The 20,537-nt window shown below is 38.2% G+C and overlaps 1 protein-coding gene across 1 annotated transcript; it reads right to left on the bottom strand.

The window, feature by feature from the left end:
• Positions 1-13,266: 13,266 nt before the first annotated feature.
• Positions 13,267-19,571, bottom strand: LOC125377253 (probable G-protein coupled receptor 139). The gene is made up of 2 exons (XM_048390120.1): positions 19,499-19,571; positions 13,267-15,762 (listed from the first exon to the last, which is right to left on the bottom strand). Exon 2 carries the CDS (start codon positions 15,616-15,618, stop codon positions 14,539-14,541), a length of 1,080 nt encoding a protein of 359 aa, XP_048246077.1. The 5' UTR covers positions 15,619-15,762; positions 19,499-19,571; the 3' UTR covers positions 13,267-14,538.
• Between the last annotated feature and the right edge of the window lie 966 nt (positions 19,572-20,537).

The following is a 20,537-nucleotide window of genomic DNA, read 5'->3' as shown; positions in this document are numbered from 1 at the left end:
AGACTCAATCTAGCTTTGTTTTTAAATGTGGTGATATTTGCGTAGAATATAATATGGTCATGCCTATATACATTTGGGTCTTTGTCTACATAAGCATTTAGACATACAATTTAGAGCTAAGGACATTGCTAATTCTGCAGGCATGAAGTACACGTCATAGCAAGCTGTGATCTTTATTCATACTTTAGATATTCGTAATGGAGATCTGTAACTGAAGTTTACCGTAATCTTCCGCAACACTCACCTCCTGACCAGTTGAACGCCTTAGTGCATTCAGATGTCATTGTAAAATTCCAGGCTGCCCCTCTTTCTGTGATGTTTTGACGGATGAAATCTATTGCGTTATAATAATCTCTGTTTGCTGATATATAATATGTACATGTTGTAAAATATTTACGATATTTTAAACGTGTAATTCGATGCATATGCAATGCAATGTGAACAAAAGTGCGGATGCACGAAGGCGGTTATAGTCATAGTTATACTGCGATGGATGTAGGGGAATGGTAGGGAGGGTGTATGTATGTATGAAAGCACGAATACCGATACATGAGGGCGGATATAGTTATAGTTCGATGGATGTTTGGGAATGGTGGGAGGATGGATTATGTATGAAAGCATGCGCATGGATCCATGATGGCTGACGTAGACCATGGACCTATATAACCGCTTCACTTGAGGATAAGTAACATAAATAATGATGATAATTATGATAGTATTGCCATTATTATTCCTTCAGATTATTAAAAAAAAAGTTATTATGTTTTCATAGAGAGAAAGAGGTATGGAGATTGTGAGATTATTTTTAGCATCGGAATTGTTAACATAATTCTTAAAGATATTATGTTTTGTTTGTTTGTTGTTAAATGCTGCACTCAGCAACGTAAGGATATTAAAACATTACATTTAGGTTCAGTTGTATTTTTATATTTGAATCATATTTGTATCATTTTGCAAATGTTACAGAGACCTGATAAGGGATATATAATCATGTATAGTCGCTATTCTTAAAGTAAGAATATGTAAGAGGATAATCATATTTCATGACACTATTCAACGTCGAAGTCAACGATATTTGTGTATGTTATTGCTACATGACACGGATACGTCATGATAAAGCAATTAGAAATTGGCATTTGATGATATAAGATAGCTACGCGATAAATCACAAAGAACAAAGAAGGAAGCGATATTTATTTCACGATAAAACATTGTTCTATCATGACGTCATTTATTGAGATTCGAACATGCACTCGCAACTTGAAAAGTAAAATTTGTAAATTTGACCTTATTTTTGAGAGGTATGTGTCTAGTGAGTTGTTCCCAATAAATGTTGCTGGAGAATCCAAAAATGAGAGTGATATGACAATCGGTATTGGGAGAAAAGGTACAGATGATTGACGAGAAAATTGTGAGAATATGCGGGACCAAACTCAAATCCTAAAATGGATTTATCTAGCATGGCCGCTGTCGGATTCTATTCAAGGAATCATCATTATTTAAGTACGGGTAAATATTGTAAAGCGTGTATTTTTTCCTAATTTAACACCCTAAAAGAGGCTGTACGTAATGTTGATATCTCATATAGAAATAAACGAGTCTCGGTCGTTGTTTATCGTACAATAAACAACTCCCACTCGTCGTTTGTTTCTTAATAACATGACCATATACACGAACATTATATCTTTTCATGTTTATCGGTCAACAAAAGCGACATAAGCATTTCCATTATCATGAGAAACCCTTGCCAAAAGTAGCGCCAACTGCACCATTGCGACAACATCAGGAACATGTTTCATGATTCATCATAATAAATGATGACGTTGGATGCTCGCAAAAACGCGAGCTCATTCCGATCCACTAGTTGCACCCGCCACAAACACATCCAAAGGCAAGCCAATTGTTCACCCGAAAAGGCAGAGAATTGCATCTGACATCATTTTTGTCATTGATACGTCAAACCTGGAAATGCCGACTACACGTCCAACACAAAGCCCAAGCCAGGACCCAAATCCTTCAAACCCGGCCAAAGTTCTGTTAATTACATACATTTCCCTCTAACCTTGAATAATCTATACAAGTTCTGAAGTAAATCGTATTTACCCGTATGAATCGTCTTATGTTATTTATTGCCGATAAACAGAATATGCACACTTTCTGAAAGTACTGTGTGATAAGTCACGCACCAAACCTATACTCTCGATATACATGCTGCTCTTACTTAAAAAAGAATATTGGGTTAACAAGATACGTATATTAAAGTACCATGCTTTCCTGATGTGCTCTCATTCTAATTTGAAATAATGGCATAAATAGTTACCACTCATCTTTCAATATTTTTCAAGTTTGGGTTAATCACGAACATATTTGAATATGTACAACATCTATACTTACTTATCTTTATACTTAAAGGCATCAGGTTTGTCTGTCATAAGACTCCGAAACAAATATGTCCAACACAGCCCAATATTTGGCTCTTGGCTCCTTGTTCTTATATTTTATAAGTATTGTTTAAACAACTGTTTTTTTCTGTAAAATATGTTCATTTCAGAAATTAGATGTTATTCTAGCATTAGGTCTGCGGTACGTTTACTGCATCAGCATTACATTAAAACGATATTACATTATATAAATCCATACAGAGGAAATGCTTAACATTTATCTTTTAAGGAAGAGTGCAGGACGACTTGCTTTATACATATAAATGTGGACATATATGTATGGACATTTGGATGATACAGATATACCTCCTTAAAGATAGTGTTCGTAGATGACTGTAGAAAATGGAATAATTATGTGAGTAATCGGGTTAATAACACGTTCAGCAATATTTAGCCATATTGCGATATTGGTTTCCAACATACAAGACGGACCATGAAATTATGACTTGAATTTGGACCTGGCTTTCTGGAGTGATGTAACACCCCAGAATCTCCGGTAGAAAAAGGGCTCAAAGCACGAATTAAGATCACGAGATGATACTGATGTATGCATCTGGACATATATTTGCGTAGTATTACTACCTTAATTCATCAGTATATATGTATTTTGCAAAAAAGGATATTATAGGATCGACGCTGACATGCGCATATAACCTATTCACCAGTGCTGTAATATTTCATTTCTTCTGACACATATCGACACGAGAAATTATATTTAAATTTAAAAGGAGCCCAAGTGGGATAGAAATTTGAGTCTGAACCTGTTGAACAAGGCTTGTTTCATTTTGGGCTATAGCATTGCCGCAAGGCCTGGGCGGAAGGGAACACCTGTTTGCACCCATCAGATACCAATCACAACTTCTCTCTCCAAACGAAAACAAAATACGAAAAATGTCGGAAGTGTATCCTTCTAATTTTCTATTTAGATACATGTTTTAACTTTAAAGTAATTATATGTATCTCATGTATTATTGGTATCTGTGATGCTGGTACCGTTTTGGTGCCATTGTGTAGCTTTTGTGGAGTTATTATGAATATCAAATACATGCCTTGAAATATGGACTTGTGAAAGAACTCATCATTGAATCATTTGCATTTAAATTAATGCATATACCATTTACTTGGCGTGTATGGACATATTATCCATCTACTTATACACACTTATTATGGACATATACAGAATTTCATTGTACCTTATTATTTAAAAAAAAACCCGTGAAGATCCGGGTTAGAATAGGCATTCAACAACCAATGCTTCTACGAAGGCGACTTGGCTCGCTGACTTGGTTGATGCATGTCATCGTATCCCAAATGCGTAGATCGGTGCTCTTGATGATAATGACTAAATGTTTGGTCCAGGCTGGATTATTTACGAACCACCGTCATATAGCTGGTATATTGCTGAGTGCGGCGTTAAACAACAAACAATCAAACAAAATCTATATAATTATTAAACACCTTCCAACAATGAGAAATTAAACTTATATTTTCTAAATATTCTGTTATATTTATAACATAATTTGATTCATAATTTAATTATTGCGTTGCTTTCTTCCCTGTCATTCAATGTGCATGTTCAAACCCCTAAACTTTTAATATTTCATTTTTCATAAATGGCTACGTTAGTGCGTTGCCTAGACCTATTTCTGTTTATCTAATTCATAATACAAAATTGATAATTCATTTATAATAGTATAGATCATATTCGTGTATATCACTATCTGATGCTAAGGTTTTATTTCAGAAAATATAATAAATTCAAAATGTAGAAAGATACACAATTTGCCATTATTTGACTTTTAAACTGTACAAAGTATGATATAATGATCAGAATACCTGTAACGGGTAGTATTTAAGAAAGAAATATTTGTCGAGAAGTCCCATTTTTTTAGATATGCCCTTCAGTAGTATTATTGCATATCTCCAGAGAGAGGATTACATTGTAGTTCTCATTATTTGTGGATAATTCAAAAAGCAACATAGAAAATACATATGCTACCATGACGAAAGAATACAGAGTATACATAACTCGCAATTCTATATATTCAGCAAACAGCCCAAAACCGAAACTCCACAACATATCCGATTACACTGATTAAGGCTGTCCCAGTTCTCCATGCGATACTGACGCCCGTTCGTCTCCCAGACCATACAGAATAAATTTAAAAGGAATCCAGCTCAAGTCTAGAACGATTTGGCAAGCCTAGATTGCCTTAAGTCTATCCATGAAAGTAGGCATTTATAAAACAATATTGTTCTTGTCTGCTTCAGATTATATTTTGTAGATACTTATTTTAACTAGGAAAATTGTACTGACACCGGCGCTGTCCCTATTGAAGCTATCCATAAGAATTTCGAATTGCTGTCCATTGTTCGATGTCAATACATCGATGACAAGTGAGGATATCATAAAGTAATCGTTGATGCCGCGCTACACTTTGATAAAAATTATAATCAAGTTGACTGGTGTGTACATTACTACAGTGAACATGTACATGATCATGCCCTAATAACCAAATGCCGTAATGTCAAATACTAATTTATTATTGTGTGATGAATTTAACTGGATCAGTGGTAATATGTAATATTAATATTCCATCAATTTCTTTCCTGGTTGGTCCATCCATGTCTACAAAATGAAAATAATACAATTAAAATGGAGCATAGAACAATTCTTAATTTCAGGCTAGAGCTGTGGAAATCTAGACTTTCCCAATCATTATAGACTTGAGTTGGTCTCATGTTTTACATTATTCTCTTGGGTCAACGTCACAGCTCATACCATACACTAACAAGACCAGCTTGCCCCCCGCCGGAGCGCCTGGATTTTGGTTATATCATCTAACATGGCCAACTCTGCTCTTAAGTAAACAAGAACCTAATCAGCGAGGGGTCCTTTATCATCCCTATGTGGCTGCTTATAAAAATCTGATATCTTTTCCCAAAGACCTGGTTAATAATATATTTTCTGCTGAATATTCGAAACAAATAGAGTGAGTTGGTACTACATGTACATATGTATACGGTTCTATTTTAAATGACTGCAGCGCTCCATTGTGAAAACAATTTGTTTTAACGCCGCTCTCAGCAGTATTCCAGTGATATATGACGGCGGTCTGTTGTATATGAAATATGTGCAAATTGAATCTTGAATCTTGAAAGTTGTAACATGTCCGCAAATAAGTATCACATGCAGTATACAGTATATCAACTGCAATATACTGTATACATCAGTATACAGTGAGTGTGTCGCGAGCTCTGCGCTGGGCTGGAGCACACATTTCCTACACCTCTCCCTTCGGCAAACACATCACGAGGGTTGCAACGAGGTCACAGGTCAGGCGTGCACTCGTCAGTTGTCTAATACGGTCAAGAGTAAGATCTTCCGGAAGACCACTTCAATGGAGGTATGTGGATTATTGAGGAGGTACTACGTGTTTGGAACTGGGAGTTGAACACTAAGCACTTTTAGAGAAGAGCTCACAATAAAACGTTATGGACTCGCGGACGGACTTGTGTTTTCATTTCAAGACGTACATTTATCAGGTTGAACTTCCTAACTGTAACAGTAACTGAACTTTACGCCTTTTATGCACATTTGTGATGGGGCGACAATGCGACAACGAGACATATTTTGACCTTGAAAATGTCGCGTTACGGCATCGTCGCCCTTTTGTAAAATAAAGAAAAGGAATTATCAAAGAGCGACAATGCGAACACGCGACAATGCGACAAATGGCCAATTGTCGCGCTTTTGTTAATTTTGACACGTTTTGCTTGTTTTTATAAAGGCGTCAATGCGACAATGCGACAACGAGACAATGTCCCTTCCATAGTAATCCGTGCAAATAAAACTGAGTAATGAAATAGAAGTCTGACATACCAGTTAAAAGATAGAGTGTTGCAGCTTCTGATTTCATAGATCTTGAAGAAGGGTTATCAAAAATGGGATGGGTGATGAGTTCAACTGCATACGCTGTGATTAACAATAATGCTCCGAGTCAATACATTTTGTCAAATGTATGACATGTATTACGTGAATGAACATATTGTTTATACTCGTCCATGTTTTTGACGGACAAAATAATTTACATGCTCGGTAAAACTGAGGACGGGCCTCATTGTGTGTTTCCGTGCTTTGTTCAGGTGAACAATTGACTTGTCCTTGCATGTTTTGTGACGGGTGCCACTTGTGTGGCAGGATACGCTCACCTTTTCCCGAACACCCATTGGATGACCTGAACCACTTCGGATTTTTATCCCACATCAGTCTGATACACCATGATATAACTGAAATACTGAAATACTGTACAGTTGAAAATGATGTTTAATGCGATTACCGTAGTGTGTTACTGCAACTGTTCATTTTTTGTGCAGTGATGTTATGTAACATGTAAAAGAAAGCATATTCAATTATCCAATTGATTTGAATAGAATATACTTGCGTCAGTGTATTTTATTAACGCCCCAAATCGTAATTTAAACACATAAAATAACAGATCACGCATGGTGCCTTGACTTACTACTAGATTTAATGGGCCACCCCGGAATAAAATAGTTCCCCCCAAAGCGAGGAACATATGTTTTAGTATGTTTACAAGAAATATATTCCAAACAATATCCTCATTTGTGAGAAGATCTTTTACAGAATTACCTCAGTAAGTCAATTACAATGACAGAGCGTCGTAATACATTTACATCAAGTACAATACGTCAAAATGGCCGACACGATAAACGTGACGGGAGATATTTTCGAAGTTGTTAATTAACCTGTGGCTATTTCAAGCCTTTGGCATCACTGATCAATTGGCCGATCATTGAAAGGTGATCGTGAAGATGTGTCAAATAGATACTAAGGTAAATTCATAGATTTCTGTAAATTGTCACTGCGACAGTTTGGATTTTTTTTCGTGTTTTTTCTCTCTGGGATGGGTTGCAGCGAGGGTATCCTTAAATGGGCTTGCAACCACGCTTCTGTATGAATTCGTACCAGGGAATTCCAAGGGTTTTCCCCAGGAATGTGGAAGTAGTCAGTGTTTACGCCTTTTCAAGAATACAGTCACGTGAAGAACGTCATGTGACCGACCTCGCGTCCAAGTCGTATATCTTGTAAACTTCACATTAAAAATTAGTTATTGTTATAACCAAATGAAACACAACCCATTATCCGATAGGGGTAACTGTACATAGCCGTTACCACAAAAAACTTAGTAACATTGTTTGGTTTGACTTCTTGGCGCGTGTCTGAATTCCATTAACATGGAACATATTCTAAAACTAGCTTATCAGCAAATCTCGCTGCACTGCGCGCGACAGATATTAGAGCAAGGCATGCCAGAAATACGAAACCTAAAGCTTCCGAAAGGAAGCCTTGGACATCACGTGCGTCGGGGGACCAGCGCCATCTGATTGGCCGTTAACAGTTGTACAAGGCGGAGCAAAAAGCATCGTTTTTCCGTCCATTTTACGCTTGAAAAACTCTGGACACTTTCTAGACGCTGACCAATTAATCAATTTTAATGAATTTTTAGTCGTTTTTCCGTCCAATGACCATATACGGAAAAAAACGACGTTTTCGTGTTTGCAGTGAAAGCTGCATCAATGGAAACCAAAAACATGAATTTGGAAATTAATTGGTTAATCATGATCAGAGGTTATCAAGTCAAACCCTGTCTGATTATTAATAAAAAAGCAATGCTTTTTCTGCCATTGCCCGTGGTTATTGTAAATAATTACATGCGCAATTATAGTATATAGAGTGCACAGTTGCGGTAAGGACAATTTTCAATGGATTGCAATTCATGTTTCTAGAGACGACTGTGACGTCATCTTTTTGCGTCCCAGTGGGCGATTTGACGTCATGGCGTGAGGTATAGAACGAAACCTGGCAAGACTTAGTTTTCTCCAGGGGTGCCGACTTCATGCTAGTTGACGAGGTTTCTGTGCTGTAGCGACATATATTTAAAGCCCTTACAGCGCAATATTTTGTTTAAAGGCTATTGTCGGTGATTCCGTAATTCAGATCGACAGCCTACTCAAAACACCGGGCTCAATGAACTCGGTAGAGCCGATGCCGTTTCACTCAATATTTCCTCACACCATAGTTGTTTATTAGTCATGCTAGATTGGTAAAAAATTCAATTTGAAAATAGGGTAAATCAGCAAGTATTTCAGCTACACATTGAAAACGCAATATGTTTATCGCCTGATTACTCTATCAATCAGAATGGCTCACCAATGCACATGATTGACTACCCAACTCTTCAATTATTTCTACGCTGTTCGTCTGGATTGTTACAGTGAAAAGAGTTATGCTATATCTGGCGTTCATAATTGTTTTAAATATCAACACCGTTATATATAATTATAACATATCGAGAGACTGTTTGTCTCCGAAAGGTCAGGTCTACAAATATGTAGGTTACCATGAAAGACGTATCAAAGCAATTTATCAATAACGCCACGATAGCGTGCTTGCCTTGAGGTTTAATGCAATGTAACTTTCACGCTTTCCCTCAGGAAAAGACGGTCTGACACTTTACTCCCGCGGCCATACTTTAGAGCTGTAGGTGACACCTAGTATCCATCGCAAATACTAGCTGCAACTTTCCTCCACAACTTGTACATCGGTTTCCGTCCTATATAGATTAATACTGTTACCGTATTTAAGCCGTTAGAGTTACTTACAAACACAAGTAATAACCGCTTTGAGCAATGTTGCGGACATAATCACAGTTTTCCATTTCGAGTTAATGAGGAGTTTGAGGAGGCTTACACACATGCTATACAAGAATGTGTCAACTGCCCGTTACCTTCAAGTGAATAGCTGTTACAGGAGAGAAAATGCTTTCAACAGAAGCCGTCTCAAAAAGGGACGCGCTGGCCAAACGAGGGTACTTAAGCTATGACAGGTTGTGTCTAACATGACTCCTTAGAAGTAATCCGTAGTCTACAAGGTCTGAGTGGGAACTGAAATGAAACATAACGTCGTTCATGGTAGCGGATAAAGATCTTAGATGTTGTGTACGTGTCACGAGAATTGAGGACGACGCAAAATGATATTAACTGTGTTTAACGTAGAGTGAAAACACAGGCTATCCCAACTGTACAACACTGTACATGTGTTAAATTACGTAGCCTTTTTTATTACATTTCGTGACAAAGTTCTTATCATAAGCTTAAAACACATAGTGATTATTCAGCGGAACCTCTGCCAAAAAGGAGACGCTAAGGTGAAGATAGGCCATGCGTCGCAATATAATATAAGAGAATAAAGGATAATTGTTATGTCGTATCCTTACAGAGTGAGTGAGTAACGCCGCTTCATCAGTATTCCAGTCAAATCACGGCGTGTCAGTTTAATGTGGGAGGAAAACCCGAAGTCATGCAGGTCTCAGACGTTTACCACTTCGGTGAAACCCACGAGCACGGGTATGGTGTTTGAAACCTAGAAACATAAGCGGGGCGAACCGGGATTCGAACCTACAATCATAGGTTTCTGGCGTGCCAAAGGGACGCAACTCTGCACAGCGAGTCGCGGCGCCTAAGACGACTGGTTCACTCGTGCCCCCGTATCATTACAGAGGCCGAGACAATACACAAAAGTAGCTCACAAATGGTAAGCAGTAAGAATTGAGACAGTGACGTCGGAGATCCCAATCCAAGAGATTGATAATGGACACAAGTAATTTTAGTTTGATATGACGTAAAAAAAACGGCGTATGAAGATCACACTATTTTCGATAACGAATAGAGGTTTCTCTCCACACAGGGTGCTGGATTTGTAATTGGAGACGAGTTCGTGAATCGCCATTGGCAGTGTAGCTTAGCATGATCGATGCGGTGATGGGTCAGCGATGGTGTGGCATCATCTACAGCTATTGGACTGAAGCTCACACACAACTCGTGTGTCAGTGGATGTTGAGGAATCACAAGCTGAAAGGATGGCCTTAACGTTTGACCAGCTGGATGAACTTCGATTGTTGTTAGCGCCGTCGCCTTTTTGTGCTTCACAATCTGGAACACAATCTGGCAGGTCTGCAACAAATGTTATGTTTGGGATTACACTTTCTTAGTAAAGTACATTGCAGTGACTACAGAAAGACACCATTCTACAACAAATGAAGAAAGACTGTTCATATTGTTTCAGTAAGGGACATATTTTATTGAAGATGAACTGCATGTTTTGATGGTGTGTGAACAAATATAAAATCTCGCCCCAAAATAACTTAATGGGAAATTATATGAACACCCCATCTATGCACTCTTTCATTTCATCACAAGATTATGAACTATTGCTGAACATCAGTGTATTCCTCTTGAAGGTAAATCAAATAAGTAATATACTGTTCCTTAAATTATTCTTGATATAAATACAAGAATTTTGTACAAATATATATGATGTACAACAATATATTGTGCAGATGGTGCTATGCTAATGTATTTGGGCCAGTGGCCTCATCATAATGAATAACAATTTATCAGTCTGTCTTTTTTCTTTTTTTCCTCTGGTTGCTTTTGGTGTGTGGGGGAGGTGGATGGGGGGGGGGGGGGGGAGCCTACACTCTCAGAGTTCGGCAACTTAAAACACTTCAGATAGCATGTACTGAGGGTGGTCAATGAGAGAGTGAGTCAGGTGGTTTTCGGCGCTTTTAGCAGTATAGCAGTTATGTCACAACGGGGTATTCCAGAAATGATGGAGCTCAGATGTGTACAGATGTGTATAATGAATGTAATTGATTGGCTCTAGTATCTGTAAACAGACTTGGCAATCACACGTATTCAACTTCACAGCTGGCATTCGTTGTCTCTTTACTATAGTAATTACAACAGCTTGGTTCCAGTACCCTAGAGTTACTGTGCTCTGCTGTATCTGTATCTCCCTGGTGCGTTAGAGCATGTTGGTAACCATTTCAACTGATGGATGTGGAGTTCCGAATATGTATGGAAGGCAACAGAGGAAATAGATACATTCGCTTTACTTAAAGAAGCTCGGAAAACGCATCGTTTTATCTTCAACAAAAAGAACCGTTTAGACTAGTGTTGATTGTAGCCTAGTGTTGATTGACTCAAATTTCTGTTAACAGAAGAGAACTTTGATTTTGTCTAACGGGCGTAGACATGGGTTCTTTTTGGTGATGTGAGGTGAAATAGGGTTTAACGTCGCGTTCAAGATTAATGCACTTATATTGAGACGTGCATGCATATGTGTGTGTGTGGCAGCTTGTCGTAGTTCGGACTAATGCCGATTTTATATTTTATTGTGCTGGACCACTGAGATACCATGCAGCAGTTTAACATGAATACCAGACTCGTAAACTGACTCCGAGGCGACCAGTCCTTGATTGAGCCCCTTAATGCCGAGTTTCAGGCAGGGTAACAACAAGTATCGTCTTTTAACGCCTTTTGGTATGACGAGGCCGGGTTGCGAATCCCGAACCTTCCGCTAACCGGGGGGACGCTGTACCACTACACCACGGAGACAGTCTTCTGCTGAAGCTGGTAGTATATTTTTAAAAATTCGGAACTAGTGAAATTAACTTTTGTTACACACAATTAATGTGTTTCTTGTACATGTAGTTGATGTGTTTTGAAACGGGAAAGAATATGTACGCTGAGTGGGCCCTTTTTGTTTCAGCACTTCCATGCTTTAGTGACCGCCTTCTTGGTTTAATGGAAAATGGCACCTGTCTGAAGAGCAGAAGGTCGGTGGTTCAAAGCCGGCTGCGTCATACCATACGACTTGACGTTAAAAGATAGTCCTTGTTACGCGTCTTAGCGCTCGGTATTAATGGGATGAAACAAGGACTGGTCAGCTCGGAGCCAATATACTCTGTCGGAGAGGGGGTATCGTCATAAACTGCAGCATGGTATCTCAATGGGCTAGTGCCACAAAAGCGGCAGAAATCCGGACGAGTACAATGAGACGTACACAGCCGCACACACACACGCCAATTGCAAAGGTGTTTTTTAATATGTTGCCACTGGAACCTAACGAATCCTTAGAGGAGGTGCGTTTCAACAATCAAGAGAGACTTTCAATCTACCAATTTAACCACCGCCTTAACATTTGTTGTCATCCTCAATTACTTGAGAGAGATAATGGAACAAGTTTTTCATCTACCAATTTCAAGAAGACTTTATCCTTAACTGACAACTGATGGAAACGAAGGTGAAGGACACATTTTCTCATGTTATCCCTTTCGTGATATCATATTTCGTGAGTGTGCACTACCGCCCTACAATTTTGTAACAGTCGCTTTGTTTGTTTTGTTCTATTAAGGTGTTGTTGTTTGAAAATTGGGTTGAACAATCGTACTACGGAACAAAAACCACAATGACATGCCTTACAAACCATATGTGGATCTGTAAGAGGAATGAGTCACAGTAAAAGTTATAATGAAACGGGTTTTTATTAACTAAGTGATCCCCGGCAAAATCACAAAATGGCTGTATTTCACAAACTGTTCTGTAATAAAACGACATAATACTTATCAAGCTCAATTCCTTTTGACATATCTGCCACTTACGCGTATGTAACAAGATCATCCATCATATTTCAAGTGCCTTTATATCGCACGGAAGAACGTAGAAAATTACCTTTGACATCATCAGTCCATGGTTGGAATATGTTGGATGGCACTTGATGAACAACATATTTAATACAATTTATTATTATTACGAAAAACATATGAATAGTACTATACATCCATTATTTCAATGATGATAGAAAAATAGCTTAATCATTCACTGTAGAATGGAACTCAATTGTAGTTACCTCAATGGACATATGTTTGATCTCCTTGTTGTTATTGATCCTACGTGAAGTTGTGGTCATTTTTACGATTATTATTTCCATTATCTATTTCAATGTTAAACATATTTTCTATAAAAGGTTGTTTGGAAATAAAACCCTGTCATCTGAAACAAATATTAGACTAATACAATCGTTTTATGCATAATTTACCCTTACATAACGTTTTGAAAACCTTATGGTTAAACATGACGGCTTTTCACAACTAATAGTTTTCTGAGAGTTTTTTCCTGTAAAAAATATGAATACAAAAACATAAACATACATACATTGACATTTTAAATATTATCTTCCATTCAAAGTTAACCCCTCGATCAATCAGAAGTTGCTGCCTAGAAAATAAATTGATATAATAGAATTATTATATTATTTAAATACTTGATATCACCCATACGTTTTCTTGTTATTTTGGCATCCTATTTTAATAATATATTAAATATTACACTCCGACTGGTATACCTATAACTTCATAAGGCTTGACGCACTAAGTCTTTTATAATATGAACCTTTGTGCTGAGAAGATTCAGTCAATTATTTTGTTGCGACCATTAAACTTTCCGAGTCTTTGATCCGAGTGAGACTGCTTATCCAATGGACAATGGACATAAATGTTATATAGTATTATTTTATTTATTCACATCGAATATTTAAATAATTACGGGATAATAGTTGTCACGTCGTCTGAGGCGCTGCAATATGCATCCCTTGGGACATTTTTAAACCTTTTATGGAATCCTACATTCGCCCTGATACTGTTTCCAGGTGTGTCAACACTAACTCGTATTCGTAGACATGTGAAGGACAATTTCATGCTTAAGTGACCAAAATTATGTCCGCTATAATTTCCTATTCTTACTTGTACCTTATGTTCCCGTGTCTATTCATGTGGACGCTGCATGCGCCAGGAATTTCATCGAAATAGTATTATCGAATCGCAATCATTTTTTAAAAAAAGACATATCAATTAATCGTTTTTTTCTGCTGAAATACAAAATAATGGAAACGCTTACCTATAATATAATGTAAAGTATGGTGTATAACATGGGTAGGATTATGTATCACCCTAATTATTAAACCTTACTTTGGCAGCTGATCAGATTCGCGCTGATACATATGTCTGTAGAAGAAAAGGCTTAAGAATAGATTGCGAGACAGGTTGGAATCTGTTCGTGGGATTTTATGTGTCTATATTAAAGTACAACTGTCACAAGGAACAAGTGGTTCCAACAAATATGAACACAGAAAAGATTGTTCCCGTATTTAAATCCACACACAGGGTTGTCTTCACATGCTTGTTTTCTCGCCGCTAAGTGTCTTCATGCTTATTCTCACTGATGTTCGACATGGAATACTCACATCTAGAGTATGATTCTGCGTGGCTTTGTGGTGTCGACACAAACACAGCTCAATAAACTGCCCTCGAAATCGTTTAGCACTTAGGGAATACACATAGAAGTTAATGGCATGAGTTAAGTCACATAACAGAAACGCCAACGTATCCAAGAGGTACTTTACAGCACCCTCCATACTCTGATGATCAGGGTTCCAATATGGTGTCAGAATAAGCATGAGACATCTAGGGGTTGTTAGAACAACCAGGACAGCTGCTGCTGTTACTAACATAATTGTGATTGGACGATGGCGATCAACACCAGAATTGGTGTTCTTGTTACCATGCAAATATTTTTGTTCTTTATCTGATTTCACAATTCCAGCTATGATCAGCAGATTGAAGAGCAAAAGAAGTATGCAAGGTATAAATGCATATACCAAGATATTTATCCAGTACCAAATGTGCATCATGAAATATTCATATTCCTTATAGATATCGCAATGATAGGTTCCAGTTTCCTTTTCCACAAGAAACTTCATTGTCCAGAACAGATGAAGAAACAAGATACACAAAGGTAGGGATAAGAGCACTACTGCGAGAATGGATTTTTTAAATGTCCAACTTTGGCCGATTTTCAGAGGAAACCACACAGCAGCAAATCTCTCCATGGACATTGCAACAAGCAGCCAGTTAGCAAAGGTGGTAAGAAAATTTCCAAAGTACCCGAGAACCTTACACCCCAGTTGTCCAACGTGTATCTTGTGATCCAGCAGTACGATCAGAAGTAGTTTATTGACTATTGCAAGATTATCAACAACTGCTAATAGTGCTATGTAGACAGTAAGAGATCTTGCAGGGGACATTTTGATGACTGTGACGATGGTAGCACAGTTACCGGGGAATCCCAAAGCGAGAATAACCCAGAGATAATATGTCTGGATGTCAAAAGCAACGCTATCAACAGCTCTCCAAGAAGAATCATTTATAAGGTCACCGCTGTTATTGATAATCCGTGTCGTGTTTGACGCCATCTTCAGATAGTGTGCTAATATCTGAATATATTCACCTACAAGTCAGCTGAGGAGGACATGTTATGCACCACTTTAGAACACACTTCGCCCTTCTCTAGGGATTCCCGCATCGGCCAGCATTCGTTAACTGCTCGTGTTACACCCCTGAAAAAAAGAAGCATATACGTTGATTGAGGCATCGATTGGATTCTCAGTTCCACTAACAACACGCAGCGAACTGTCAATGACGATTTACACAAGTCATTATTATCATGCGTCTAAATAGAATTTCCATGTTTTTTGTTTCAATATTTGCGTTTGGAAGGTTTGAAAATGAATCACTCTAAATTTTGTAAAAACGAAGTGCACATTAAAATCGATTTTATTGACTTAGTCGGTTTTCCTTGTGTCATTTTCGTCAGGAAATGATCTTGATTAACCAATGATATATTAATCTTTTATGCAGCCAGAAAGAAGAACATCGTGAAGCAATTGTTTGGAGAATAATCAAAAGACAATTCTATTGAAAACACAATTCTACGATTATGGAAGGATTAACCCTTCTCGTGTTTATTTTCAACTGTCAAAGGACTTTGTGCAACCACTGTACAATAAAGTGTAACATGCGTAAAAAAGTTAGGTGGGTGTTCAGTTTAGTTTAACGACGCCTTCTTCATTTTTGGGAACAGATGGAAGAAGGTTAATGCCACAAGTAGTTCAAAGCCACACTAGTGGATTGGGACCATGACAATGACTGATCCGTGCACTGGCGAATTGTCCTGGGTGCCGTTGTGCAAAGCAATCTTAGAGCTAAGGTGATCGTAACTCCCATACCTGAACATGGACTTACGACAGTCGCAGTGCTAAAGTTGTTTTGTACAACGGCAACCTGATGGAAGAGCAAACGTTTTCGCAGCTTCACATGTCTCTTAGTTTTAAGTTAATCCCGTAACTGCCTTACAACTACAGCATGATATGCTTAGTTTATTGTATGCCTTTTTTGGAAGATAGTCCACTTAAATGACAAATTCGACATCCCAGGACACGAAAGCCATAACCTTTCTAATAATGGGACAAGCATTATCGTCTTAGGTGCTGGTGATATCAACGTTTCTACTGTTTTGCTTGTTGTTTGAACTCAGACTGGAAGTTGCGAACCCAGGCTTCATCAATAGTCACAAAACGTTGCATAAATCTTTCTGAATCAGCTGCAAACAGAGCTAGATTATCACGAGACATGTTGTGCTTAGTGCGTTCTGGCCAGATGTCAGACGCTTTGGACTTTCCTCATTGCCAAAGTTAACGTGATGGTGGATTGTTCTCTCTCCTAGGAAATACCAACTGAACTAGCAATTTGACGCTCCGTCATTCGTAGGTCCGTCATCACTAATTGCAGATTCTCTGGATCATTTCAGATGTTGCTGACGTTCCAGACCTTCCAGGACGGGGGTCGTCTTCAAAGCTCCACCCGCCACGCTTAAATTCTGCTGCCCACCACTGAAAGGGGCATCCTTCCCTAGTATTATATTCATATCTTGGCTTTTGGGAATACGCCCCGTTTTTAAAAAAAGCATGATCATTGAGTTTGTCCATTTCCCAAGACCCCTCCTTAATTTACAGACTTGTCACAGACTAAATAGTTTGCTCAATTGGGTATAGATGTGACATCATGGAATGTCCGCAACAAAGATTTTACTGTTACGCAATTTCTTCTATGCGAAGAATAAATCAACTAACCCTCCTCGTAATTACAGTTGTTTCATAGTTAGATCTATGCATAAAGATTCAGAGTGAGTGGAAAGAGGGATGACTTCACATTTACAACTTTCTCTTTATGTCAAGCAATATTATAACAGCTCCAGCCATGGGATTTCACAGCGTCTGGGGTACCATCGCGCATGCCCTTTCTGCGAATATTTCGAAAAGCGTCATACGACTCAAAAAGATGTTTAGGATTTCAGCTTTCAAGGCCTGAGAAAGCTTTCAAAAGGTTGCATGGTCGACATGTGGGCACTTGACTTGCCTGAGCATGTTTTTGTGAGGCGTGCCACAGATGGGACAGGATACGCACACCTTTTCGAGATCACCTGGTGTCATTACTATTGGACAGTGATTTATAAACACATGCTCATGATATGGTCGGAATCGTACAATGTATTTCTTATGATTATAAAAAAAAGCTTTACAAAAAACGGTATTCGGCTCTTAGATACGTATTCCGTAAAGAGTAGATTACTCATACCAGGGAAACTTAATGTCCAGACGGTAATCATTGACATCATCCAGACACAGATTCCCCAATGCAATAACAGTAATTACACACCAGACACAACTAAGCCACCGATTTATACCATTATAGTAATGGTATCAGTTTACCACAAGTATGGCTTGGATAGGTGTAATTCGGCAAAGACAACCAAGCTCTGTTAGATATCAAATGCCATGGCGTCAGTGACACTGACTATTGAGATTACAGTGTTAATACCACGCTGATTACCGGACTGTTCGTCAATCCCTAGCTTATTAAACCAAGGGCAAAGTATCATACTTTATTCAACTTAATATTAACATACACATTATGAACTTATATCATTCTTATAGGGATATCGCCTCATGTTTAAGTTAAGTGTGCCCCTGTAGACAGTCATATAAATTTTCTGTTGTCACAATCATCAAATGGGTGGGTATGAGGTAGGCCTGGCTGTTTGCGTGCTCGTTTTTTGCAGAGTTATGGCCCTTGCTCTACGCTTTTCAACTAAGTGCGTACTGCATGAAACGGGGAGAACCTTTCTCAGAAACTACTGAAGTTACACGAATGAGAGTTTGCATGCTTATATATGAGATACTTGTCAAGACGTTCGAATATTGATCCTGTAAATTATTTCTTTTACAGAGTTACAGAGTTACTTGATCCATGTTATTTTAATCGGTGCATAGTGTCTGCAATGTTTTCTCAGAAACTACGGAAGTTAGCTCACCTGAGGGATACTTATCAAGAGTGGGTTATTTTTCACAGTTTACAATTTTTATATTAACCTTGTGACAACTGTAGACATAGATCTTCAAAACATGTATTTGGCATAAATATGAAGAAAAAAGTTTTGTCGATTCGAATACACATGCTATGTTGAATTCACAAATGTTTTCTTTGAAGAGGGTGATCAATAAACGAAGTTTTAATTTGCGATACATATATCCGCCAGCAACATAAAGATATGACATTTGATAGGTATGCCTTGATGAACGTTTTGTTTTTTATTTGTTTAACTCAACATTTATTCCATATCAAGATGTAAATAATTGAGTCTGCAGTCCATTGACATCAGGAGCATCAATCTACGCAATTGGGATACAAAGACTTACAGGACCAAGTCCGCGTGCCTGACCACCCGATCCCGTTTATCACCTCTAACTTTAAGCATGGTTTGCTGAAGACCAGTTCTAACCCGGACCATCACAGGTGCCATGTATGTATAATTAGTATAATTAGTAACGTTTATTTGGTGGACGCTTACTCCAACAACTGTCGGTTCCATCTAAACTGGCAATAGACTGTTGGGTATAAGGTTCCAATCAACCGACGATTTTATCCGGCCTCAACATAAAAATATCTTGTGTTATCCTCTACAAAAATCAATACCTCTATAAACATCAGACCATGTGGTTGAATAGCAAACATTGTTAAACAAACTGTTAACAAGACGTCCTTACAGATTACTCATGAATGAAACAATAAAACAAATACTGCATACATTGTTACAGACTGCAAACTTTAAACGTGAAATATAGAATTAATACATAGTGCGTGTAGACGTCAGTGAAGTTCTTGTCGACAAAGCTGAAGAAGTACGGATAAATAACACTATTAACTACAATACTACATTGTAAGTATCATACTCACTGTTGGGAGTCGAAAGCAAGTTTAGAGAATAATACTCTCCACATCGCCAATGTATCCTGACTTTATGTCTGCTATCTCCCAAATGCCCGCTCGCTGTTGGTACACGCATTTTATAGTGTTCCGGCATTTGTATGGCGGTCAATAATAGGACCTGGTGATTCCCGCGAGGACATCGGATCTACGTCGTTAGAGGAGAGAGTGTGTCGGATAAACTCTTTGAGATTATTCCGACTCCAGTAATCTGTAATTTAATGAGTTTTGTGATTCAAAATTGCTCTTCCGTCCAACATACAAAAATGGGTGTGGCATTTGATTGGTTACCGTTTGAAGTTCGTTAATAGCGTTATGTGCATGACACGAAACCAGGACCTGAAGCAAGGTGTGATCAACATTGCTCTTCCGTCCAACATACACAAATGGGTGTGGCATTTGATTGGTTACCGTTTGAAGTTCGTTAATAGCGTCATGTGCGTGACACGAAACCAGGAACTAAAACAAGGTGTGATCAACATTGCTCTTCCGTCCAACATACAAAAATGGGTGTGGCATTTGATTGGTTACCGTTTGAAGTTCGTTAATAGCGTCATGTGCGTGACACGAAACCAGGAACTGAAACAAGGTGTGATCAACATTGCTCTAGGGCTGTGGAGCTGTGCCTCGTGACACTACATCTTATAATACACAGCTAACTTATTAAGGAATATCATCACTGTAACTTTGCAATGATGACAACACATATAGTTAATGATTTCAATTAGCATGTATCTACGTGAGTGAGTGAGTGAGTGAGTGAGTGAGTGTCTACTTACATGCATGTATGTAAAATAGTAATATCCCAACTCCACTGTATACATTCGTGATTTGTAAAAGGTAAAATTTATTAAAACGCTTGCTTTCCAAATTTGAAGGGCGTTGTAATGGCCATACATTCCATACATTGTGACTGTGTGCACTACACTCTGCATCGATAACGAGAGGGAGGAGGTGCATTCCAGAACTGAGACTTAAAACAACACTACGTTACAACGAAGCTGAAAAG

Source organism: Haliotis rufescens, unplaced genomic scaffold, assembly GCF_023055435.1.
Source record: "Haliotis rufescens isolate VD_foot unplaced genomic scaffold, xgHalRufe1.0.p SCAF_83, whole genome shotgun sequence".
Classification (NCBI taxonomy): domain Eukaryota; kingdom Metazoa; phylum Mollusca; class Gastropoda; order Lepetellida; family Haliotidae; genus Haliotis; species Haliotis rufescens.
This window is presented reverse-complemented; position numbering and strand designations above follow the sequence as displayed.

Excerpts from the sequence above, each read along its gene's own strand:
- LOC125377253 (XM_048390120.1), bottom strand. The coding sequence starts at position 15,618 with ATGGCGTCAAACACGACACGGATTATCAATAACAGCGGTGACCTTATA.